Here is a 25,799-nt window from a genome sequence, read left to right on the forward strand (position 1 = left end):
ATAAAAAAATATATGAATATCATATTAAAAAGTTAGCATCCGCGCTATTTGCACGGATAATGCTGTTATTTTTTCAATTTTAATTTAAAAGTATCATCCCTTGTGCTAGAAACGTGAAACTAATCTTACAACGACGTTTTTATTCAGCATGTTGGCTGATTGATTTCTAAACTGATAAATTTGGTTGGTGTTGATTTGTTGTAAGAGAAAAAGCTGGTTCACCAGCGAGCCTCAAGCTAACAGCCATGCACCCGAAAGGTTCCAGAAGAAAACTTCTTCTTCTGTTTTTAGTTTGGCCAGCAAAGAGAAAGAGGAATGTACCCATTTCGATTTATCTATTCTTACCTAAAATGTTTTTTAATGAAAACTTGCCTTGTCAATTTCTCGCAATATTTTTTTAAGCTGAAGTCCAGCCCAGTACTGTACTAGGCCCGAGTTCCTGAGTGAGAGAGACTCCGAGTAAGTTCCGCCGCCGGCCCCCTGCCCTCTTCTCCGGCGAGCTTGCCGGCGACAGGGTAGGTGGGCCGGTCCCCCCTTCCCCTTTTCTCTCCTTGTAAAGTTCCTAGTGGAATAAGGCCCCTCCATGGGTATTCTAAGGACCTCTATCCTCCTCATCTCTGTCGTTTTGGAGGTGGGCGGACTGCTCGCGGCCATGGTGGCCGGCGGGGGTCTCTTCCAATCCAACGAGGTGAGCTCTTCAATAAAGCCCTCCTATTCTCCCGTGCTTCTTCCTCCTTTGCTCCATGGCCGTCTGGGCGGCATGGTGCCGCTCCCATCCAGATCAAGTCGAGGCGGAGGTGCGGTCCATGACAACTTCAACCGGAGGCGGACCAGCTTGGGAGTTCCCTGGAGGACCGGTCCCTGTCGTGCTTGGGTTCCTGGCCCGGGTGTGCTTGCCGGTCCACATCGCGTACGCGGCGGATGGTGCAAGGTGGTGGGCGATCCTGCGCCGACGGCCACCGGATCTGAGGCGAGGCGTCCGGATCTGGCCTCTGCTTACCTGCGCGCGTCTTCTAGCGCCGTGCGATGGTTTCGGCCTGCTTGGAGGAGATTCAGCGATGGGGTTGCTGCGTCCGCCGTTTGTGACGGTGGCGGCGGTCCCATGACCAAGGTCACGGCGACTCCGGCGACTGCGGGCACGCCGCGACGATGCGTCCGATTCCCTCCGTGCTAGTGCTCCTGTGCTCAGTGGTGGGGCCCACCTTGGGGCTCGCAAAGGAAACGTGTAAAGGAGTGCTGCATGTCCTCTTCGGTGACCACACGGGGCAACACGTGCTTCTCCAGACGGAGACGCCCGGATTCTCTGTCTCTTCCGTTTTTGTTGCCATATTATGGCTGCAGAGCATTTTTCTGGACCTTTTTCTTCTGCTTTTTAGGCTCTGTTCATATGAACTTATAGGCAGGCTTATTGATTATGGTATAATATTTTTCTCTCATAATAAATCATTGAACTGTAATTTTTAGACTGCCTTTTCAGCAAAGCGGTCTTTTTTGGGCATGGAAGTGGTAACACAGCCATTGATGTTTGAGTTAGACCGCCAACATGAGTTGAAGCATGTCCTCAGATTTGGCATTGGCGATTGGGATCCAATTTCTTGAGTCCGGTAAAGCTTTTATTCTATCTATGGCTCAAGATTATTTATCTTTAAAGAAGACAGACGGATCAGATAGCCGAGGGGAACATCAGCTGTGCTATCGTGCTATCGGAACGAGGACCCTCTATACTTATATCGTGGCCACTTCTCATGGGCCCCTGATATTTGAAGTACAAGCAGCCGGCTCATTTCTGTCCACAACACCGCCTGAGACTGACCAACCATATCAGCATCAGCGTACCCGCGGAGCCACCTCTCTCTCTCTCTCTCTCCACGCGCATAGAAGCAAGCACCAAGCCATGGCTGCTCCCAAGAAGACGATGAGAGCTCTGCAGTACGACAAGTATGGTGGAGGAGCAGAAGGTCTAAAGGTACACTACACTGGCACCACCCAACCACCTGCTGTTCCTGTCGTCCATGGCCAAGAAGAGCTAATTTTCTTGATGCTTTGCTGCCTGATTTCAGCATGTGGATGTGCCGGTCCCATCCCCAAACAAGGGGGAGGTGCTGCTCAAGCTGGAGGCGGCTAGCATCAACCCCATCGACTGGAAAATTCAGAAGGGCATGGTCCGCCCCTTCCTGCCTAGGAAGTTCCCGTTCATACCAGGTACGCTACGTGTCTTAACGGCACATTATGTAGCCTCATATTGCCTCAGTACCCACATCACATACAAGTGCAAAGAACCTACACTTTTTTTTTTGCAGTGCACAAATAGCAACTGAACACTGGCTAAACAATCTTAGATTAGTCGCAAAAAAAAAACAATCTTAGATCAATTTGTTAAGAACCTTTGAATTGTCTATCAGTCGGTCTAGAGGGTAGAGATAAAGGGTAGTAGACAACGGTAACGATGTAGACCTAGGAGGCTATCTAGAGGAAGGAGAAGGTGTCGAACCTGAGATCCCAGAGGGAGTGGATCCAGAGGCCTCCATCTGCTTCGTCGGTGAAGTCTGCTCACGGGCAGCGATGGTTGGAGTAGAGGTTGCACGGACGTCGATGCAGAGTAGACGGGGCGTAGCAGTGCAGTGACGATGGGATGACGGTGATGACGGTGGCGGCTTCCCGTCGCTGGCTGCGCGCCCTCTTCGAGATCGGAATTAGGGTTTTTCGGTGGGGTTTGCGGCTCACGGCCAACCTCGTGTGTTGAGCCGCCGGCCCCCACCTCTTCATATATAGCGCAGTGCGACGGGGGCCCACCAACCATGTAGGGTTGGGCGTCCCCGATCAGGGCGCGAGACCAAGGCCCAATAGGCCGTTGGGCTTATTGGTCAGGAGATCAATCTAACATTCTCCCCCTTGATCTCACTATTACTTTTATCTTTAAACTTTAAACTTCAATCCTTTTATCCTTACTCATTTCTTCACAGATGATGCATAGAGCATGTCTCATCGTCACGGTCAATCGCCGATAGATTTAACATCTACAATGCACGTCTCTGATCTGAAATAGTTACTTTGACTTTTGGGCCCTTTATAGTCCAGGAATCATAGGCTTTCCCTTAAACCCATGCCGGCTACATGTTCTCTGAACACGTTGGGTGGTAAGCCTTTTGTAAGCGGATCCGCGAGCATCTTTTCGGTACTTATATGCTCAAGACTTATCATTTGATCCCGAACTTTATCCTTCACAACATAATACTTTATGTCAATGTGTTTGGCAGCACCACTTGACCTATTGTTGTGAGCATACTGTACTGCTGGATTATTATCGCAGTATAACTTCAGTGGTCTATTGATGTCGTCAACCACCTTCAAACCGGGTATGAACTTCTTTAGCCAGTTCACCTGCCCCGTTGCCTCATAACACGCTACAAACTCGGCATACATTGTAGACGATGTAGTGACGGTTTGTTTTGAGCTTTTCCATGAAATAGCTCCCCCTGCGAGAGTAAACACATATCTAGACGTGGATTTTCTATTATCTCCCGCATAATCAGAATCTGAATATCCCACTATATTGAGTGAATCAGATCTTCTATATGTCATCGTGAGGCATTTCGTTCCTTGCAAATAGCGCAAGACTTTCTTTACCAATTTCCAGTGTTCTATTCCAGGATTGCTCTGGAATCTGCCAAGTAACCCGGTAACAAATGCCAAGTCAGGGCGCGTACACACTTGAGCATATTGCAAGCTTGCGACAGCTGAAGCATATGGAACCACTTTCATTTGATCGATCTCATATTGGTTTCTAGGGCATTGAAAATCCCCATATCTGTCGCCCTTGACTATAGGAACAGGTGAGGGACTACATTTGTGCATACTGAATTTCTTTAAGACTTTTTCTATGTATGCCTTTTGTGACAGTCCTAATACCCCTTTACTTCTATCTCGGTGAATCTCGATCCCTAGAACGAACGAAGCTTCACCAAGATCTTTCATATCAAACTTTGAGGACAAAAACTTCTTTGTTTCCAGTAGTAGACTGACATCACTACTAGCGAGTAAGATATCATCCACATACAGGATAAGGAAGATAAACTTCCCATTCTTAAACTTTGCGTAGACACAATTGTCCTCAATATTATCTTTAAACCCAAAATTCTTTATTATCTGATCAAACTTCAAGTACCACTGTCTTGAAGCTTGTTTTAATCCATAAATAGATTTCTTTAGGCGGCATCCCAAACGTTCTTTTCCTTCCATGACAAAAACCTTTCGGTTGTGCCATGTAAACATTTTCCTCTAAGTCTCCGTTGAGAAATGCCGTCTTTACATCCATCTGATGTAATTCCAAATCGTAATGTGCCACTAATGCCATTATGATTCTGAAGGAATCCTTACATGAGACTGGAGAAAATGTCTCATTGTAATCAATCCCTTCTCTTTGTGTAAAACCTTTTGCCACAAGTCGGGCTTTATATCTCTCTATATTCCCTTGAGAGTCAAGTTTTATTTTGTAGACCCATTTACAGCCTACTGTTTTGGCTCCTTTAGGAATTATCTCCAAATCTCAAACTTTATTTGCATTCATTGATCTCATCTCATCTTCCATGGCCTCAAGCCACTTTGATGAATGATCACTTTTCATTGCTTCTTCAAATGAGGTGGGATCATCCTCCATTTGAAATTCTTCAGTGTTGTACACTTCATAATCAGTAGGAATAGCTGATTTTCTAACTCTTTGAGACCTTCTAGGGGCCTCCTCAATTGGCACATTTTCTGTTTGAGGCTGTTGTTGCTCCCCCTCATGTGTGGCAATAGGTTCTATAGGATCCTGAGGCACAGGTTCCTCATCATCATTCATTGTTGCCACAGGCGGGATAACAACAGGTGCTGGCACCACAGTGTCTTGTACTGTAGGTGCAGCAACAGTAGGTAGTGAGAAAAATGGCTCATGAATGATCGGAGTGGGTGCATACACCCGCTTCTCTTCAAGGTCAATTTCTCGAGCTACCATGCTCCCCCTTATCATTTTATCCTCTAGGAAGACAGCGTGTCTCGTTTCCACAAACTTCGTATGTCTGTTAGGACAGTAGAAACGAAAACCTTTTGACTTTTCTAGGTAGCCAATGAAATGGCAACTCACTGTTTTGGGATCTAGCTTTCCAATGTTTGGGTTAAAAACTTTAGCCTCAGCAGGGCTCCCCCACACACGCAAGTGGTTAAGTGAGGGTACTCTTCCTGTCCACAACTCATACGGTGTTTTGGGCACCGACTTACTTGGTACTCTATTGAGAATATGAATGGCGGTTTTTAACGCCTCTATCCACAGACTCGTGGGTAAAGTGGAGTAACTTATCATACTACGCACCATGTCCATCAGGGTACGGTTACGTCTTTCAGCTACTCCATTCTGCTGAGGTTCGCCCGGTGTTGAATACTGGGCGACTATACCATTCTCCTGTAAGAACCTTGCAAAAGGTCCAGGAACTTGTCCATATGGGGTATGCCGACCGTAGTACTCTCCTCCACGGTCAGACCTGACTATCTTAATCTTTAAATCATGCTGATTTACAACTTCTGCTTTAAATATTTTAAATTTATCCAACGCTTCTGTTCTTTCTTTAATTGGATAAATGTAGTCAAACCGAGAGTAATCGTCTGTGAATGTTATGAATGAATCATAACCATCCACACTTTTCATAGAAAAAGGACCACATATGTCTGTGTGAATAATCTGTAGAATTCCTGCGCTTCGTTTGGCATCTTTCTTAATTTTCTTTACATACTTTCCTTTTATGCAATCTCTACATTGTTCTAACTCTGAGAGCTCTAATGGAGGAAGAATATCATTCTTAACTAGTCTTTCTATTCTCCCCCTCGAAATATGGCCTAAACGACAGTGCCATAATTTCGACAACGCATCTTGAGCTCTCTTTCGTTTTCTATTTCCATTGTTCGATGAGGATACATTTTCATTCACATCACATACGGAATTCACATTTTCACGAAGTGATAACAAATAAAGCTCGTCTTGTCGGAAGGCAAGACCAATACATTTATTATTAAACAATATCTGACATTTTCCATTTCCAAAATGGCAATCATAACCATCATGGTCCAACTTTGATACACTAATCAAATTTCTTTGCAAAGAAGGTACATAAAGAACATCTCTAAGAATAATTATGAAGCCATCAGCAAGCTCTAACGGAAGATCACCAACGGCCTCAACATCTGCTTGTTCTCCATTTGCGACTTTAATGAAACTTTCGCTTCTTTGCAAAGTTCTCATCGAACGGAATCCCTGTAATGAATTAGCAACATGAATAGTTGCACCTGAATCAATCCACCAAGTAGATTTTGAAAACTTTACATACAAGGATTCATTTACGAACGTAATAATATTCTCACGTTTATTCTTCATTATCATCTTTAAGAAATCAGGACAATTCTTTTTATAATGCCCCGTCTTCTTGCAGTGGAGACACTGGTCTTTAGCCACTGGGAATGGCTGGTTCTAAGACTGTTGCATGGGACCTTTTCCAGATGATTTAGAGGAAGAGCTGTTATTATAGTTCTTTTTCTTATCTTTTAGGTAGTTGACAGAACCACCTTGTGAAACTTTTATTCTTTCCTCCTCCTGCACACACATGGCAATGAGCTTTTCTAAATCTCATTTTTCAGGCTGTATGTTGTAATTAACAACAAATGTGTCAAATTCTTTAGGCAAAGAAGCAAAAATCAAATGAATAAGGAACTCATCCTTGAGTGCCAAATCCATTGGTTTGAGCTTAGATGCCAGATTGCTCATTCTCAGTATGTGCTCTCTAATGCCACTGCCGCCACCAGAGTACCTTTCTGTAACCAGCTACTTGATCAGCTGGGTTGCATATGTCTTTGAAGAGCCAGTGAACTGACTCTTTATTCTATCTAAGTACTCTATGACCGTGTCACAGTCTGGAATTGAGCCCACAATGGCAGGCTCAATCGTGTTCTTTATCACTGCCAAACACTTCTTGTTGGCAGTGACCCATTTTCTATGCTCAAGGTCATAGGACATCTTTACGGGAGCAAAATCCCGCTCTCTGTTCTGCCATGCAGTATCAGTCTTATCTGTCTCCCTCACCAGTGCCACAGGTTCTTTGGGGCACGGTGTGGTGACAACCCAGTCCACCTCAGCGAGGATAAAGGCCAGGTCTATCTTTTTCTTTCACTCAATATAGTTATCATCTTTTAGAGTGGGGATCTCTTTGATACAACTCATCAAGTTGTATCCTCCTAAAAACATAATTCAAATAGGGTGAGAACAGAAATAACAACAATAATTGCATGCCTTAATTTAACGTTGGTCAAAATTAAAACATACAATTATTTTCTACACTAATTCTACATCACCGTTGGGCAGAAATAGAATTAATGTATAACAAAAACATTATAATATTGCCATTAATCAACGTTGGTCAGAATAACAACAATATTATAATCAATTTAAAACATATCCATTTTCAAAATTAAATTCTCCCGTTGGTTCGAATTTAATAATGAAAATTACATCTTTAAATACGCAGCGGAAACTTTAACATTTAATAATCTTTTTCCTATTTTCCAGAAGCAAATTTACTATTTACTGAACAAAAAATATCGTTGGATAAATTTTGTACAGAAAATTATCATAAAAATCAATTCAAATTGATCAAACTGTTTTCTGGAAAATAAGAAAAACAAAAACTGTGACTTTTCTGTTCATTTGACCATTTCGGCCCAGCCAGCACACGCGCGGCCCACGGCCTGCCCACGCGCGCGCTCGCCTGCGCATTCGGCCCAGCTGCCGCGGCCCATCCGCGCGCTCCAGCGCACCCGGCGCCCAGCCGCGCGGCGCTCTCTCCCCGCGCCCAGGCCGCAACCTGGGCCAGGGCCGGGATTTCGGCCTCGCGCCCTTTCCCGCCTGGGCTGCGGCGCTGGCCCAGTCGCTCGTGGCCGTCCATCTCCATCCGACGGCTGCCCGCGCGCGTCGCGAGATCAAAACCCCAGCGACCGGCGCGGCGCCCTTGACCTAGCATCATTCGGCTTCGCTCTCTCTCTCTCTTCGCCCCTCACTGCTCTCTCCTCTCCACTCAGTCCCGCCGCAGCAGACACCGAGCGAGGAGCTTCGACGGCAAGAGAGAGCTCAGCAAGCCCCGGCGCCGTCTCCGGCCCCCTCGCCGGCGTGCGCGCTCCCCAGCGGGTGAACGCGCCGCCGTCGAGCAGCCTGGTCGCGGCGCCCTAGTGGCCGTTCCGGCGAGCAGATCACCCCCGGCTGGCCCTTTCTTTTCCCCACGCGGCGGCGTGCACGACGGTGAGGTGAGCCGAGCCGAGCCACCCTCTTCCTTTTCTTTCCCCTTTCGGTTTCTTTGATTCGGATTTGGCCCGATTTTCCGATTAGGGTTAGGGTTTGCTTTACCGATTTGAAATCGGTTCTTTTCCCCTTCTCAGTCAATCACCGAGCGGGTTAGGGTATGGGCTGGAGACGGCACTGTTTTCCCTGAGCCACGGCCGAGCCGGGCCTCTGTTCGCGCGCCAACCATGGCGGCGGTGATAGCTTTTCCGCGCGGCGGCGGTGTCGGGAGGACCGGGTAGGTTCCCCTCTTCATACTTTTCCTTCCCTAAAACCCGATCTAGGGTTAGGGTTTCATCAGATCCGATCCGAGATCGTGATCTCATTCTTTCTCTACCCCTATCTAGATCTACGTGCTAGTAGGCTCTGATGCCATTGTTAAGAACCTTTGAATCGTCTAGCAGTCGGTCTAGAGGGTAGAGATAAAGGGCAGTAGACAACGGTAACGATGTAGACCTAGGAGGCTATCTAGAGGAAGGAGAAGGTGTCGAACTTGAGATCCCAGAGGGAGTGGATCCAGAGGCCTCCATCTGCTTCGTCGGTGAAGTCTGCTCACGGGCAGCGATGGTTGGAGTAGAGGTTGCACGGACGTCGATGCAGAGTAGACGGGGCGTAGCAGTGCAGTGACGATGGGATGACGGTGATGACGGTGGCGGCTTCCCGTCGCTGGCTGCGCGCCCTCTTCGAGATCGAAATTAGGGTTTTTCGGTGGGGTTTGCGGCTCACGGCCAACCTCGTGTGTTGAGCCACCGGCCCCCACCTCTTTATATATAGCGCAGTGCGACGGGGGCCCACCAACCATGTAGGGTTGGGCGCCCCCGATCAGGGCGCGAGACCAAGGCCCAATAGACCGTTGGGCTTATTGGTCAGGAGATCAATCTAACACAATTCAGTGCTCTGTTGTAATTGTAACAGCATTGCTACTGGCTATTGCTCAAGATTCCTAAAACACTTGGTGCCGTGGTTCAGCGACGCTAGTTGGTGACTGATGCCGATCCTGAAAAACAAAATGTGATGGTGACGATTAGCCATGAGCTATAAGACATGGGAAGGCCATTGTCTCACCCTGCTTTCCAATACTTTTCAGTTCCAACTCATCCACTTACCCTTAGCTTTTGCTTCAGCACGAAAAGATAACTTTTCCCTATTTGGCCCTTTGCGGAACCCATATCTTCATGGATATCTACGAACATCACTAGAACGTGTTGGTCATACCAATCGTGGACAATGTTCAAGACTTCAAATGCTTTTGCACCTACAAGTTTTATGATCGATACAGTTTCTACTGCAGTTCTGCACTTTTCAGTTCCAACTCATCCACTTACCCTTAGCTTTTGAACCTCGATCTTGTTGCCGTGGCAAAAACAGTTGGAGACATGTCCGGCGAAGTCGTAGAGCTAGGCAGCGGTGTGACCAACTTCAAACCAGGTGACAAGGTCATCTCCATCAGCTTCGCGGTAACATTCTCGCTTCCAATTCCATTTACTACTTCATTGCAGCGATGCTGCGATATACGCCGTCGAGCAGTACGTAACAAACTTACCATCTATGGTGGAAGACTGGAGGCGGGCTAGCTGAGTACGCGGTGGCGCCGGCGTCGCTTACAGTGGCACGGCCACCGGAGGTGTCCGCGGCGGAAGGCGCCTCTCTGCCCACGGCGGCGTCCACCGCGCTCCAGCAGCTCAAGGCCGCGGGGGTCAGCAGCTTCGACGGCGGCTCCGGCTCCGTTGCCGACAATAACGGCCCCAAGAACGTGCTGGTCACCGCGGCCTCCGGCGGCGTCGGCCACTACGCCGTGCAGCTGGCCAAACTGGCGGGGCTCCACGTCACGGCCACCTGCGGCGCGCACAACCTGGGCTTCGTCGCGGGCCTTGGCGCCGACGAGGTGCTGGACTACAAGACCCCCGAGGGCGCCACGCTGCGGAGCCCGTCCGGCACCAAGTACGACGCGGTGGTGCACTGCGCGACGGGCACCCCGTGGTCGGTGTTCGCGCCGGTTCTGGCCGATAGGGCCACGGTCGTCGACGTCACCCCGGGGATCGCCGCGGCGGCCAAGTCGTTCCTGCAGAAGGTGACCTTCGCCAAGAAGAGGCTGGTGCCGCTGGTCCTGATCCCCAAGAAGGAGGAGATGGAGTGGCTGGTGGACATGACGAGGCAAGGGAAGCTCAAGACGGTGATCGACTCCAGGTACCCGTTGAGCAGAGCGCAGGAGGCGTGGGCGAAGAGCATGGAAGGGCATGCCACCGGCAAGATCGTTGTGGAAATGGGCGGTGCAGAGTGAACCGGCGTGCGTGCATGATGAGAACATTGTGATGGTTGGTTCGATTGGATCTCTTGTGTCTGACTATGTGGTAAAGTGGTAATAAGAAGGAATAAACTGTGCTCAGGAATGACATGCCTGTACGAGCACATGGATTCGTTCCCCGTTCGATCATCGCGACAGCCATTCATAAGCCATCTGACTATCTGAGGGCACCAGCAGCGGGCGTATATGAATGTTAGCTCGAGGAAAAAAGTGGAGTATGTTAACACGTTGGCACAGAGTACAGGAACCACTATCTCTCCACCGCAGGTTATACCAGCCAAGTTTGCTTTTCCATGGTCCTGTATTTCTCTCTCTTCATAGAGTCCATATGCTTTTTGCTTTCATCCTTCAGCTTTGTCAGCTGAAAGTGTGCTCTAGGAACTCTGCTTTTCACCACAACGCACTGTGCTTCTGCATTGTGTTAGTTGGGGCCATTGGTTCCTCTGCAAACTACACTGATGGTTTGCGAGGATATCAACTCCATACCTTTTTTTGTCCGAGCCTATATGTCCTGACCAAGCATATATATACAGCATGGAGCGTTGGAGACGACCTGACTCGGACAGTGGCGCTGCATATTCGCTTCACTTATGGTATTTAGGAGGATGAGAGGGATGCAACAACTTTAGTTGTACCGAACATAACGATTTTATCACCTTCAAGGCCATGTTTTTCGCATCGAATCTTTGGACGCATGTATGAAGCATTAAATATAAATAAAAAATAAAACTAATTACACGGTTTAGACGAAATCCACGAGACGAATCTTTTAAGCCTAATTAAACTATGATTGGACACTAATTGCCAAATAACAACGAAAACGCTACAGCGTCGTTTTGCCAAAAATTTCGGCAACCAAACTGGCCCAAAGCCCATTCCAGCTTGATCCCTTGAAAGCACAATGCGTTACGTATCTTCCATATACTCCTGGGAAGGGGCATTTACATATTTATCATTATTACGGATGACATCTTAAACTGTGTCACTGACATATGAGTCACTGACATGATACTTTTTATACCACTCATATCATAACGATGGTAAATATGTAAATAATCCTGGGAATTTCGGCTGTTGGTTCGGTGTGCAGTTCCTACGTCAAACACAACTGATCAACCGATCCAACCGAACTAGAAAACAGATGCCGCCAGCCATCCAGCAGCCTTCCATTGCCCACTTAGGCCTTTGGTGCTCCCCATGAAGAGGCGCGCGCAACACCCATCTCGGCCCACCTCCTCCTACATCCTACCCCGCCGCCACCTCCTCATCCTCCACTCTGTGTCTCTGCGCCTGCGCCCCCAATTCCGAACCCTAGCTACCTGCACCCCCAATCCCCAACCCTAGGCCCTAGCTACCTGCGTCCAATGGTGGCGGCAGCGCAACGCGAGCGTGGAGCAGGCCGGCGGCGCGATCGTGAGCAGGGCGCGGCGGCGGTACGAGCGCGAGCGCAAGCAGGGTGCCAGCAGGGAGCGGCGGGCAGGGCGTGGCAGCCGGTGGCGCGAGCGCTAGGGCGTGGCTGCCGGCGCTAGAGCAGGATTGCAGTAGGTTCGGTTTTTTGGTTTAAACTGAAAAACCGAGGTAAAAAACCGACACCGAAGTTGTCGGTTTTTTGTTCTAGGAAAAACTGATGAGAGAATTATGTATTTGGCACCGAAACAAATCACTCTTTCGGAAATTTTGAACTTTCTTATCTAGCATCAACTTGAAAATTCCTTCCGTATATGGCACTTCCGTCCATTTGATGGAGTAACGGTGTCAAGTGCCGCCTAAAATGACATATATACCCTTACCAGCAACGTGTTGGCAATGACCAGCACTCATCCGTCTGCCACGGCAGCCTCCGGCCGTCGGCCAGCTCGATGACGAACGGCGTCGTCCGCTGCCTCGGCCACGGGGCCCCATCCGGGCACCACAGCCCACCGCGCCCACGCCTTGTCTACCTCCACAATGCCAAGGTCCACGTCCGTCTTGGTCCGCCTGGGCGCCGACTCCATGGCCGCGACGCCGTCCGTCTCCCTGAGCACCGGCAGCATGAAGACGGTGGTCGCCTCGGCGACCTCGCCGTATTGGAGCCGCACCACCATGACGCCGGGCCGTGAGGCGGCAGGGTCCTCCTCCTCCCCCTCCACCTCCCCGGCCACCTTCTTCCTGGCGCGCTCCAGCTCGAGCTCCACGCGCGCCCTGCCGGACTCGGTCTCCACCACCTGCATCACGGCGTACTGGAGCTGCACCACCGTGATGTCGGGCCGCAAGGCGGTAGGGTCCTCCTCCTCCCCCTCCACCTCCCCGGCTGCCGAGGAGCAGGACGGTGAGAGGCGGCGGCGACGCGACAGTGAGCCCGGTGAGGCTGTCGTCGCACCACCAGAGGCGGAACAGCCTCGGCGTGCTCACCGAGTTCGGCGAGTGCTAGAGTTGGCAGGCACGGGCTGGAGTTGCTCTCTCTTGTTCACGTGGTGTGGTGATGATGGCGACCCACCACGACGCGTTGTGGGCGAAGCTGCACGAGCTGGAGCTGCAGCTCGTGGCGTACAAGCTTCTGCGTGCTGCGCGCGGGGACAGGGATGACGCGGGTTTCGCTTTCGCGGACGGGGCCGAGACGCTGGGGGGCGGCAGCACCTGCCGCGGCAGGCAGTACGACGCCTACATGCGCCGGCGCGACGCCAGGCGCGTGGCCGCTTCGGCCGAGCAACAGCAGCAACCGGCGAATAATAAGGCTCAACAACCTCGGGGCGTGCACGCCGCGGGGGCGGGACGCACCACGCCGATGAGCCCGCGTAGTGCGCTCCGGTGCGTGGCTCGCGACACGCAGGAGGCGGGCGCCACGCCGCGGCTGGTCATTGCCCCGGCGAAGAGGACGTCGGCCGTGTCGTCCATCCCGAGCACCCCGAGAAAGGAAGTCGCCGGCGCGGCGCTGCCGAGGAGCACGACGGTGAGAGGCGGCGGCGGCGCGATAGGGAGCCCGGCGAGGCCGTCGTCGCACCACCAGAGGCGGAACAGCCTCGGCGTGCTCGCCGAGTGCACCACGCCGAGGCCGTTCCTGAAACGTGGCATGGGCACCAGCGGCGCGGCCGCGCCGGCCAGGCTGCGGACGACGCGGGTGCACAACCTGCCAACCCTCGACGTGGCCATCACCCCGAGGCTGCTGCCCCAGCAGCAGCAGGAGGAGGAGCTCGGCCACGCCCACGCGCACACCCAGGCGCCACGCCACGTCCGGTCCGTGTCGGAGCTGCCGTTCGAGACGGCGGCGCTGGCCTCGCCGCAGGCGCGGGTGAGGTAGCGGTGGGGCAGCCCGGAGAGGCCAACGGCGATGTTCTCCGACTCGCACAGGGACCTGTCCAAGGGGCTCAAGAAGCTGCTGAGCTTTGTGAGGAAAGGCGGCAGGAGCAGTGGCAACGGCGCGGGGCGTGCGCTGCGCGATGGTGGACGCGAGGGGGTGGGGGTGGGAGAGTGACAGCATTTTGGTACTTATCAACAAAAACTGACATGGTCGATGAAGTCAACAAACGGATGGATGGCTAAAATGGACGGAAGTGCCATATACGAAAGAAATTTTCAAGTTGATGCTAGATAAGAAAGTTCAAAATTTCTAGTGCTAAATACGGAAGAGTGATTTGTTTCAGTGCCAAATACAGAATTCTCTCAAAACTGATTGGCCGCTGCTTCCTAGAAAACCGAACTTTTTAGAAACCGAAAAACCAAACCGAAACGTCGTTTAAAACCGAACGTCCACCCTGATAGATGCGTGGAGATTTCATCGGTTCGTTCTCAAGTTTTTGTGCAAAATGGACTAGACACACCGGGAGGAAGGAACTTTGGAAGAAGAAAAAAAAAAAACCTATAGAGTTCTTTGTGTTCACGGAAACAGAACCATAGGTTTCAAATATAATTATAGTAGTACGTTACCGATAATTAAAGTCACAAAAATAGTCTAATAACAAACTATTCAGCTAATCGGCTCTAAAATATGCATGAAACAAACTAATAATTAATAAAGAGAACTTACAAAATATTATAATGTTGCTTTGATCCTGCGATTCTTCATGGTTTGGAAGCTGTTGATGATGTCTTTGTCCTTAACTTATAGAAAGAACCCTCGCCCAATAAATGTAACCAAGCAATCATTCAAGTATTGATCCCAAATCTTATTTCTCAATTTGTTCTTTTCACATATTCAACATTTGCAGTTGCCACTGGAAGCAATGGCACCAATTTTAGAAGCCTGTAAACAAGTGCATGTCTTCCAAACCAGATTCAACACTTGCTGAACAGATGGATTGGTTTGATTATGAACTTGACTCTCATTAGTTACCGGCACAACAGATTCAACAATATCCTGAGGCTGAGCATTACTCCCCACTGTAACTGGTTGTGGTAGATGCTAACTCCACCTTCCTTATTTTTGCTGCTCTATCCCACAAAGTCCTCAAATCAACCGATTTCGATTTGTTCTCCATTTTGCAAACCAATAGCAATACTATTACTGCAATAGACAATATCACTGCAAATCAGTAAACTACTAAACTCTATGTCTCTAAACCAATATTTACAACCAAGAATTCAAGAACCAAGAACTGGAGTATCAAGAATAGAACCTGGTGTGGTGTTGCCGGCCGCCCCAGCGCCCCTGTGCTCGACGCCGCTCAGCCGCTGCGGCGCTGCCGCTCTGCTCAGCTGCTGCCTTGCGGCTTGTGCTGGCCGCGCGTGGCGAGCGCCGCCGGCCGCCGCCTAAGGTTTGCAGCACGCCCGCGCCGTGTGACCGCGTCCGTGTCGAGACGACCGCGTGCGTGACCGTGAGGAGCCGAGGAGGCCGAAGGGGTGCGGACTCGGGGGAATTGAGGTGGAACGGCTGAATGGGCCTGCCGACTGGGCCGGCCTGGGAAGGGGAGGTGTTCGAAGCCAGGCCTAAAGGCCGTTTGTTTTTCTGTTTTGGGCTCAAATGTTGCGACAATATCACAGAATATAGTATTATACACATATATATACAAGTATATATACATATATACATAAAGGTGTAAAAAAAAGTTAGGTATTCCAGGAATACAGGGAATATCCTTAAATCCGCCCATGAAACAGAACAACCTTAGTCCCATATCTTATGTGATAGTATAGCACGGCGGCGGCGAGGAGATGCCGGATCTGAAAGCCGGCGCGGGGAGAAAAAGGAGAAAACGAAGGCATGGGCTGGGCGGTGGAGTTGTGGAACAGAGACTCGATTCCGGCGCGGCTAGGCGGCCGACCAATGCCCCATGAAACTCTGCCTCCGGGCAGCAAGAGCAGGGGACCAGGCCCTCGGCCGCCCACCTGTCCGCGATGGCCGCCGGCATGGCCTCGATAACTGACGGCGATGATGACCAGCGCGCTCGCAGTAGTCCACCGGCGACCTTGCCGCTAGACGCCTAGACCTGACCTGCCTCTGTTCCTTGACAAACAGTCATCAGCGTTCTTCAGGTACCAAATATTCTTCTTTTCTTTCTTTTTTTTTTTTGCTCCCCTAATTTTTCCAATCCACCCTCAAAAAGTAAAGTTAAGCCATCCAATTATAACTGTTAGAGAAAGAGAGAAATCGTCTGTTTGTCATTCGACGTTGAAATTCGAAGTCCGACATAGTTTTGACTTAACCACTGTGCCTCTACATATCCATATACAAGCCCCTTTAAGAAAGGGGATTTCATTTTCTAAAACCATGGAAAGTAGTAAGAGCTGAACCCGTTGCCCAGTGACGCAAAACTTATTGGCGCAAAAACCAAATGAGAGGCAATATAAAAAGAAAAGGAGTACGTTGACATGCTGCATAAAGTAAGCACCAAATGCTTCCAAGTTCCAACCACTGCCACTTGTGCAAATACAAAATCTTATTTCTTTGACATTTCGGCCGTTACGCTTGCAATTCTGCCTATGCAAGGTGGCGACCTGTCGTTGATATTAGAGACCTGGGATATACTGTATCGGATAAATCAGCATCATCTGTCTGCTTGATTCCTCGACCAGGTGAGCTCACGTCGTCAGATTTAAGTTGCCAACATGCTTTGCTTTGGTTAGTGGGTCTGGCAGTCAGCAACATCTCGCCATCCCCAACTGAATTCCTGCTGCTGGATGTGCAGGCACGCCGGGCTCTCGCAGGCCCGCACAACGCCGGGACGAGTAGCGCGTAAGCGTAATGGAGGCGAGCCAGAATAATAGGAACAGCCATGTTTACGGTGACCACCAAGCCATGCAGTTGGATCAGTATACACTAAACACTAGTATACAACTACCTAGAGCATATGAGAGAGTGACTGAGTGAGAGACCCACTTTTTCGCAAGTGATGATGAACTCGCAGACCATATCAAGATTAGGTTAAAGTTTCTGGTCTAGCGCCGTTCCAAGGCAAGACAGAGGTTGTTGGGGACTAGACTTGTCTCTACTCTAGCACTAATACTATACTCCCTCGGTCTCAAAATAGAAGTCGTTATGGGATACGTGTAGGTCAAACTTTCTCAACTTTAACTAAATTTATAAAAAAATACGTGCAACATTTATATCTTCAAATAAGTTTATTATAAAAATATATTCAACGATCTACCTAATGATATTAATTATGTGTTATAAATATTAATATTTTTTTATATATTTGGTCAAAGTTAAGGTCCCGTTCACCTAGAGAAATCTAGATGAATCTGTGAGAGAAACCATTCATGAATAGTAAAATTCCTCTATGAACAGTACTTTCTCCATACCAGTAGGAAACGAGAATGACATCTAGACAGAGAGAGTACCTGTAGCACTTGCTTCAAGGCATCATACGAGTTCTCAAGTACAACTGTGCAAAGCATATTTCTTAACCATATGATTATACTAGTGGTTGTGAAAAATGGCAGAGCTTAACTACCTTTAGCAACTCCAACTAATCTAGTGACCTGAAGTGTGTGCAGCAACCTCAAGAAAGGGGAGCGTAGAGCAATTCTCGAGGAATTTGAATAGTTTAGAGGAATGCTGGAAGAATTTGTGAGAGAAAAACATTGTTTTAGATAAAAAAAAATGGATCAAACTGAATTTAAGGGCACGCGAACGGACTAAAACTACCCTCGTGCCTTTGTGCCCACAAATGCACCGCGCCGTTTCCAAGATCCTAACCTGAGATCCAATGTGCCTTTGTGCCCACAAAAGATTCTGTTATGCTGAACAAGATCTGTCAGGCTGTTGTGCAGACAGACCTCGTTTATCACCGCACTACGCAGCATTTTAGCTTTTAGGTACTGTACCAGTACATGCCGTCTCTAATTCCTAAAGCATATTTGTTGCTTTCTGCATAATTTCTCAGATTCTCTCTGGTCCTACGAGCCCTGTTCGTCTGTTCGATTGCAATAACCGTCTAGATACCGACAACGAATTTATTTCCCCTCATATATATTTGGTCCATGTTTTTTTTATTATTAAAATATTTGGTCCATGGTTTTGGTTCCATGGTGTGCACTGAAAATGCCGCGTTTTTTTTTCCAAAACAAAAAAGTAGTCTGAAAATGCCAATCAGAAGTGACCGTCCAATTTGCGAACAATATATTCCAGACCACCATGCATAGCTACAAGCCTACAACCCAGTTAGGATTCATGGACAAATATTGACAAGGCCAGATTTTTTCCTGCAGCAGAAGCAATTTTGACAGAGTACAGTACGAAGTGTTTCTTTCTCCTTTTGAGTCCTGTAGACAATACTGCTTCACTGGAATCTGACGGATGTATGAAGGCAGTTGTGGACAAACCGTCCTGGATGCATGATGGATGGATGGATCATAAGGGGGTGCCAGCATGGACAGACAGATATGTTAGCAGCGGCAAATAAGGGGGTGTTTGGCTACTAAACTTGGGTCACTGTCTCAAAGGATGTTTGACATATGTATAAAGTATTAAATATAAATTAATTACGAAACTAATTGCATAGTTTATGACTAATTTACGAGACGAATCTTTTAAGCCTAATTAATCCATGATTTGACAATGTAGTGCTATAGTAAACATATGCTAATGACAGATTAATTAGGCTTAATAAATTCATCTCGTGGAGTACCGGATTCTGTAATTTATTTTTTTATTAGTATCTGAACACCTCATACGACACTCTCACGTGATACCTCCTAAATTTTAGTCACCGGATCCAAACACACACTAAATTGGCTTACAAGGGATCCAATGTTTTTAGATCACTACTGCTCCCTCCGTCCCAAAAAGAAGAACGATATGGGATACATGCAAGTCAAATTTTCTCAACTTTAATTAGATTTGTAGAAAATACATACAACATTTTATCTCAAAAAAGTTTATTATGAAAGTACATTCATCGATCTATCTAATTATACTAATTATATATTATAAATATTAATATTCTTTTATATATAATTGGTCAAAGTTAAAAAAAATTGATTTATCGGGAAGCGAGAATGACTTCTATTTTATGACAGATGAAACTCCCCTGTCCAGGAAATAATGTAATTATGGGATCTATGCCGGTCAAAATAGCTCAAGTTTGATCAAGTTTATAACAAACAGTATTAATATTTATGTCTCTAAATAAATTTATTATGAAAAATATATTCTATAACTAATCTAATGATGCTAATTTTGCATCAGAAATGTTAGTATTTTTTATATAATTTTGGTTAAAGTTTAAACTGATTAATTTTTCGGGAAGCGAGAATTGCATTTTTTTTTATGAATGGAGGGAGTTTTAGTCTACTACTGCAGAAATGCACAATTGCACACTTTTGCTGTGTCACAATCAATTCTCCACTGTCATCATCATGTATGATTTCCACTCACTATGAGGGGGAAAGAGAAGAAAACGATTGCCATTTCAGAGTGCCTAAAATACTAGCAGCTTGTTAGCTGATCGAAAATTTTGAGTTAGAACAGTATTTTCCTCCCACATCAAACTAATCAATAATAATAATCTACGATATACGCTCCTATCAGCACCCGTAGCATGCCAACTAGCATGCTCGTGAAAGTCTCGAAGCAGCGGACTGGACTGGCAGTGGCCAGCAGGATATGCTACTCCAACCTTCTGAAACGACCGGCACAGCCAGCGCACAGCGGCTTGTACCTTATGCGCTCATGCCGAGCAGTGGATTGGACCATGCTCTGAACCCTTCACCAACCAGCTTCATTACTTCACACGGACAGACCCGGTGCAGCGCTGCTCGAAGCACAGCCACATGAACACTCGCTGCGTTGTGATTTGTGAGTGCAGAAGGAGCAAGGGTCCCCTGTCGAAGAACCGGACCGAAATGTAGCGGCAGGGCCCGAATACGTGCAAGTTTGTTTGGATATTGGCTTTGGATGGGAAGGATTCCGAATCCAGAAATGCAGCGTACAAGTAGAGCTGAAAGTATCGTAGCTTGTGGAGTTGTGGTGCATGATTTTGCTTTTGCGTCCACCCATTCTTAGCATAGAATCTTGACGTACGTGGTTTCTGATCACGAGATGGTGGAGGGCTCGGTTCGTTTTTCTTATAATCCATACTTTTCAGTTTATTTTTTCGGTTGTGTTAATGTTTTTCTCTCATAATAAATCAGTCGAAATAGTATTTTAACTTATTTTTTTAGCGAAACGAACGAGGCCAAAACAAAACAAGAGACATTGTGCAAGAGAACAATTTCATTGATTGGGATAGGGCTCCTCTGTTTGATCTTACCATCATCTATACCCCTCCCAATCTTTTTATCTACCAATATGGATGCAACAGTTATTTGCATCATTATTCCTACTAAGCACTATCAGCATAAGGAGGATTAGAAGGAGCAGCAGCAAGTAGCAAGGGCTTGAACAATACATGTTCATTTTAGCCCGGACTTATCAATCGCTCAACGGTGTTAGTAACGGCCGAACTTATCGGCCCCACAAACCACGCTGGAAAGCCTCCGAGAACTAGCTAGAGAATACACACTTTGTGACTGTGCTTGGCGGTGGTGGTGCTCTGTTTCTGTGTGCTGTACTGTGCTTGATCGATCACGACGACGCCGACATGGCCGCCGCGGCCTTCTTCTTCGCGGGCTTGTTGGCGGCGGCGCTGCGGGCGCCCTTGGCGATCTTGGTGTCGAGCTTGTAGTAGTTGACGAACCAGTCGACGAAGTGCCGGAGGCCGGCCTCGAGGGAGGTGGTGGGGCGGTAGCCGAAGTCGTGCGCGGCGTGGCTGACGTTGGCGTGGGTGAAGGGCACGTCGCCGTTGCTGGGCATGGTGACGATGCGCTTGTTGGCCTTCTTGCCGAGCAGCTTCTCGAGGATGGCGACCATCCGGGTGACGGGCACGGGGGAGGTGTTGCCGAGGTTGTAGACGCGGAGCGGCGCGGGCCCGCTCTTCTTGCCGGACCTGGAGCCGGTGCTCTTGCCGGCGGTGTCGAGCGCGCCGAGGCAGCCCTTGACGACGTCGTCAATGTACGTGAAGTCGCGGCGCGCGTCGGAGCCGTCGGCGGCGCGGAACAGCGTGATGGGCTCGCCGGCGACGATACTGCGGGCAAAGAAGAAGTAGGCCATGTCGGGGCGTCCCCAGGGACCGTAGACGGTGAAGAAGCGAAGTCCGGTGATGGACAGCCCGTAGATGTGGTTGTAGGTGTGCGCGATGGCCTCGCCGGCCTTCTTGGTCGCCGCGTACAGCGACGCCGGGCGGTCGGTACGGTGGTCCTCGGAGAAGGGCGCGTCGGTGTTGAGCCCGTACACCGACGAGGAGGAGGCCCAGACGATGGCCGGCTGCGGGTCGGCGTGCTTGGCCGCCACCTCGAAGACGCTGACGAGCCCGGCCACGTTGGACGCCACGTACGTCTGCGGCGCCTCCATGGCGTACCGCACCCCGGCCTGCGCGGCCAGGTGCAGCACGTGCGTGAACGCCGCGACGTCGAACAGCTTCTCCAACAGCAGGGCCGTCGTTGATGTCGGCGTCGAGCACGACGACGCCCCGGCTGGCCAGGAGCGCCTGCCGCGCGCGCTTCAGCGACGGGTCGTAGTAGGAGTTGAAGTTGTCGAGGCCGAGCACGCCGTTGCCGCGGGCCTTGAGCGCGAGCGAGCAGTGCGTGCCCACGAAGCCCGCCGCGCCGGTGACCAGCACGGAGATGCCCCCGTCCCGGCTCGGCCTGGCGCTCCGCCGTACCTCCTTCTCCCACGCGGCGCCCCCGTACGACGCCGACGCCGAGGACGACATGAGCAGGCTGCGGTGCGAGGCGGAGGAGGAGTGCGCGCCGCCTGCTGAGCCGTCGCCGCCGCCGGCGGAGAGGTGGAAGGACCGCGAGAGGAGGGACGGGTAGTGCAGCGTGAAGAGGAAGACGAGCGCGAGCGTGGCGAGCACGGTGGCGCGGAAGAGCAGGTTCGACGACGCGGACACGAGCTTGGCGCTGGTCGCCCGACGCAGCAGCAGCGCGCCCCCGCTGGCGTACCGCTCCAGCTTCATCCCCTTGGCGGCCGCGTCCACCGCAATGATCCCCCCCGACGGCATTGTGGTTGTGCTCTGTTCTTCGTCCTCCTCGCGTTCCGGATTCCTGACCACGAGGGAGAGTTGGACAGGTAGCTATACAGGCAGACAGCTAGGCTCGAAGCAAGCAGGCTAGCTGAGGAGGGAGTGAGAGAGCAAGCGTGGGGATATAAAGGGGGAGAGTGAAGCGGAGGGGAGCATAGAAGAAGCCCAGAAGGAGAAGGGGGCCGGGGAGTTGGGCCCACGCGGCGGGTGGTTTTTGGTTTCGGTTGGAGGCCACTCTGGGTGGCTCGAGTCGGGTGCGTGCTTGTGATTTTGGGATCCTCACCTCCCTGCCTAATTTGGTTGCTCGGTGCACCTTTGAGACTTCTGTGCTCGTACGCCCGCTGACCATGGAGCCTTCTGCGCCTTCAGCCTTGGATTAGTAAGCACAAGACTGAGAACTTGGGGAAGGACTCTGGCCTGCTGGCTCTGTTGCCTTCGGCCATCTCCGGGTTGCTTGGATGTCTTCCTTCATATGGACAAGCTGATTATCAATGTCAGTTGTTGTTTCGGTTAATTATGTCAGCCAAAAATTGTAACATCATCTGCTGGAATGTGAGGGGTTGAACGATGGAGCAAAACGAGCGACAGTACGTAATCAGATCTTATGCACAGGTGCGACGCTTGTATGCCTACAAGAAACAAAAATCACCGCTTGGAACCAAACTCTTTTGACAGAGACAGAGCAGATATGGCAAACAACGATGTCTGTCTTCCATCAATAGGGGCTTCCAGCGGTATCCTGATCGCGGCGTCAAAGCGCTTCTTCAGGATTCAGCAAACAAGCTTAACGCCAAACACCATGCTCGCATAGAATACATCCTGGTCCATTACCGGAGTCTATGGCCCCCAGGCCGATGCAGATAAAATCACTTTTATGCAAGAAATCTTGGACCTGCGGCAGGATGTCCTTCCAGCATGGCTACCGCTAGGGGATTTTAACTTAATTTACCAAGCACAAGACCAAAACAATATATGCATCAATTTGTCAATGCTCAATAACTTCAAGTACACCATTGATAATCTAGGGCTTGCACCGATTGACCTACAAGGCAAAAGATTCACTTGGTGTAACGATCAGCAGACACCCACAATGACCAAAATAGATCACATGTTCGCTTCAACAGAATGGTTGGAGATCTTCCCAAGAGTCGACCTTCAAGCATTAGCTTCGCTGGGCTCCGATCACTACCCACTCTTTCTTCAAGGGGGTGTTATTTTGGATTTCTATAGGGGTTTCAGATTTGAGGTGCATTGGGCACATATGCCAGGTTTCACTGAAACGATACAGGAAGCATGGAATAGAGCGGTAAATACACAGGATGACATCTTGCGCATTCATGTCAAACTAATACGTACAGCAAAAGCGCTCAAGAACTGGAGGAGGAAATCTCTGGGCGGGTACAAGATTACTTGGGCAATTCTCAACATAACAATGCCCAATCTCGAGAGGGCTAGAGAGTCTAGAATTCTGACACCAGAGGAGTTAGAATTCAAGAAATACCTCAAGACAAAGGCATTAGGGATTGCAACGATACAAAAGGCGAGAGCTCGACAACACCCGAGGCTTATCGACAACACCCGAGGCTTACTTGGATTCGCAAAGGTGACACGAACATGCGTTTCTTCCAATTGCATGCCAACATAAGGAGAAAGAAAACATTTATTGGTGCACTGAAGGGAGATACGAGCCTGGTGGTCTCGCAAGAGAATAAATCCATGCTCGCACATACACATTTCTCAAACCTGTTGGGGACAACAACCACAAGAATAAGAGCTATTAATTGGAGCAAGTTGGGATATGAACACCATAATCTAGAGGATTTAGACACGCCCTTCACAGAACAAGAGATAGAGGCTGTAGTGAAAGACATGCCTTCTGAAAAGGCACCGGGTTCGGACGGCTTCATCGGCGTGTTCTACAAAAAATGCTGGTCAATTATAAAAAAGGACTTGGTCTAGGCGGTCATGAGTTTTTACAGTCATTGGACTGTGAGATTAAACTTAATTAACGAAGCAAATATCGTCCTGTTGCCTAAAATACAAGATGCAGCATCTCTATCAGATTACATGCCCATTAGTCTGATCAACAGTGTTGTCAAAATCATCACGAAAATCCTAGCAAATAGATTGGCACCACACTTGAACTCTTTAGTGTCACATGCTCAAAACGCCTTTATCAAGAAGAGATGTATCCATGACAATTTCACTTACGCGTAGAGAGTGATTCAACTGTTGCATAAAAAGAGAAGGTCGGAGTTGTTCATCAGATTGGACATTTCTAGAGCTTTCGACTCCATAGGTTGGAGCTTTTCTGCTAGAGGTGCTACAGGCTTTGGGCTTTACCACAAAATGGAGGGATTGGATAGCGGCCCTACTTGGAACAACAACATCAAAAGTATTGATCAATGGGGAGCCGACCTAGGGTATCAGACACGCACGGGAGTTAAGGCAAGGGGATCCTCTATCCCCCCTTTTATTCATTCTAGCCATCGACCCACTACAACGCATAATTGAAGCGGCAGCACAAAGAGGGATCCTTAAACCGGTGCTGCCGAAGGCGGCTAATTTGAGGTGCTCCCTATATGCTGACGATGTAGCGATTTTCGCATACCCTGCAAATACAGAGTTGGATCATCTACTCAAGATACTAAACTTCTTTGGAGAATGCTCAGGGCTAAAAATCAACATCTCCAAGACAGAAACTTTCCCTATAAGAATGGACAACACAGTGGTCTCTCAATTACTTCAAAATTTCCCCGACAAGATTTGTAGTTTCCCTGGGAGATATCTAGGACTTCCTCTACACGTCCGAAAACTACACAGGGTAGAGGTACAACCTTTGATAGACAAAATAGGAGCAAGACTGCCAGGTTGGAAGGGCAAGTTCTTGTCCTCAGTGAGGAGAGAGACTCTAGTAAAAACGGTTCTATCATCTCAACCAATTTATCATATGACCGCATTCCCAGAACAAAAATGGTTAATCAGAAAGATCGATCGCTTGAGAAGGAGTTTCCTATGGAGGGGAGAAACGCCAGACAAGGTATATGGTGGGCATAACATTATCGACTGGCCAACAACATGTAGACCCAAAGCGAAAGGTGGTTTAGGGGTTCTGGACCTTGAACGTTTCGCAAGAGCATTGAGACTACGATGGTTATGGTATCAAAGGAAGCACTGAGATAGAGCTTGGAACAAGCTTGACCTTCTAGTAGATGGTCGGGACAAGGAGTTATTTGCGGCTTCGACAGTGGTGACAGTAGGTGATGGCAAGTTGGCCAGGTTCTAGACGTCGTCTTGGGTCGGTGGGTGAACACCGAAAGTGATTGCACCAACATTGTTCAAGAAATCAAAAAGGAAAAATCTCGACGGTGCAAAAGGCCTTGGAAGATAACCACGTGGATATCAGCATGTCATTCCATTAGGCACTGCACAGGAAATAAGAGAATATGTAACCCTTTGGGAAGAGGTGAGCCAAATCCAGCTAGTCGAGAATATAGAGGACAACATCCGTTGGTGTTGGACGGTGGATGGAGAATACACAGCCAAAAGCGCCTACTGCTTTCAATTCCAGGACATATTCAACAAATTGAAACTTCAACCGATTTGGAAAGCAAAGGTGGAACCCAAATGTAGATTTTTTTACTTGGACTTTGCTGCATAA

The 25,799-nt window shown here is 49.0% G+C and overlaps 2 protein-coding genes and 1 pseudogene across 3 annotated transcripts; 2 read left to right on the top strand and 1 right to left on the bottom strand.

Annotated features, from left to right (window-relative positions):
* The first annotated feature begins 367 nt into the window (after nucleotides 1-367).
* Nucleotides 368-10,806, top strand: LOC136549973 (chloroplast envelope quinone oxidoreductase homolog). Of its 2 annotated transcripts, XM_066541405.1 has the most exons (5): nucleotides 368-1,604; nucleotides 1,879-1,966; nucleotides 2,061-2,202; nucleotides 9,722-9,810; nucleotides 9,912-10,806. In XM_066541405.1, exons 2-5 carry the CDS (start codon nucleotides 1,895-1,897, stop codon nucleotides 10,632-10,634), a joined length of 1,026 nt encoding a protein of 341 aa, XP_066397502.1. In that variant the 5' UTR covers nucleotides 368-1,604; nucleotides 1,879-1,894; the 3' UTR covers nucleotides 10,635-10,806. The 2 variants fall into 2 exon arrangements, with proteins under 2 accessions (XP_066397502.1, XP_066397501.1); XM_066541404.1 differs by having other exon boundaries at nucleotides 368-1,966.
* A 2,304-nt stretch (nucleotides 10,807-13,110) lies between these two features.
* LOC136548798 (uncharacterized) lies at nucleotides 13,111-14,109 on the top strand (annotated as a pseudogene).
* Nucleotides 14,110-20,271: 6,162 nt separating this feature from the next.
* Nucleotides 20,272-22,248, bottom strand: LOC136552076 (UDP-glucuronate 4-epimerase 6-like). Its single transcript, XM_066543621.1, is given in 2 exon segments — nucleotides 20,272-21,546; nucleotides 21,548-22,248. Coding segments are annotated over 2 exon segments (1,476 nt in total). The 5' UTR covers nucleotides 22,118-22,248; the 3' UTR covers nucleotides 20,272-20,640.
* Between the last annotated feature and the right edge of the window lie 3,551 nt (nucleotides 22,249-25,799).

The sequence above is a fragment of the Miscanthus floridulus genome, chromosome 4 (genome assembly GCF_019320115.1).
Source record: "Miscanthus floridulus cultivar M001 chromosome 4, ASM1932011v1, whole genome shotgun sequence".
Classification (NCBI taxonomy): Eukaryota; Viridiplantae; Streptophyta; class Magnoliopsida; order Poales; family Poaceae; genus Miscanthus; species Miscanthus floridulus.

What these genes read in the sequence shown, in the direction of transcription:
- LOC136549973 (XM_066541404.1), top strand. Translation starts at nt 1,556, where the DNA reads ATGTCCTCAGATTTGGCATTGGCGATTGGGATCCAATTTCTTGAGTCC. An exon ending in GAAGTTCCCGTTCATACCAG is followed by an intron (nt 2,203 to 9,721) that starts GTACGCTACGTG and finishes TGGCAAAAACAG; the next exon opens with TTGGAGACATGTCCGGCGAA. An exon ending in TCATCTCCATCAGCTTCGCG is followed by an intron (nt 9,811 to 9,911) that starts GTAACATTCTCG and finishes CTATGGTGGAAG; the next exon opens with ACTGGAGGCGGGCTAGCTGA.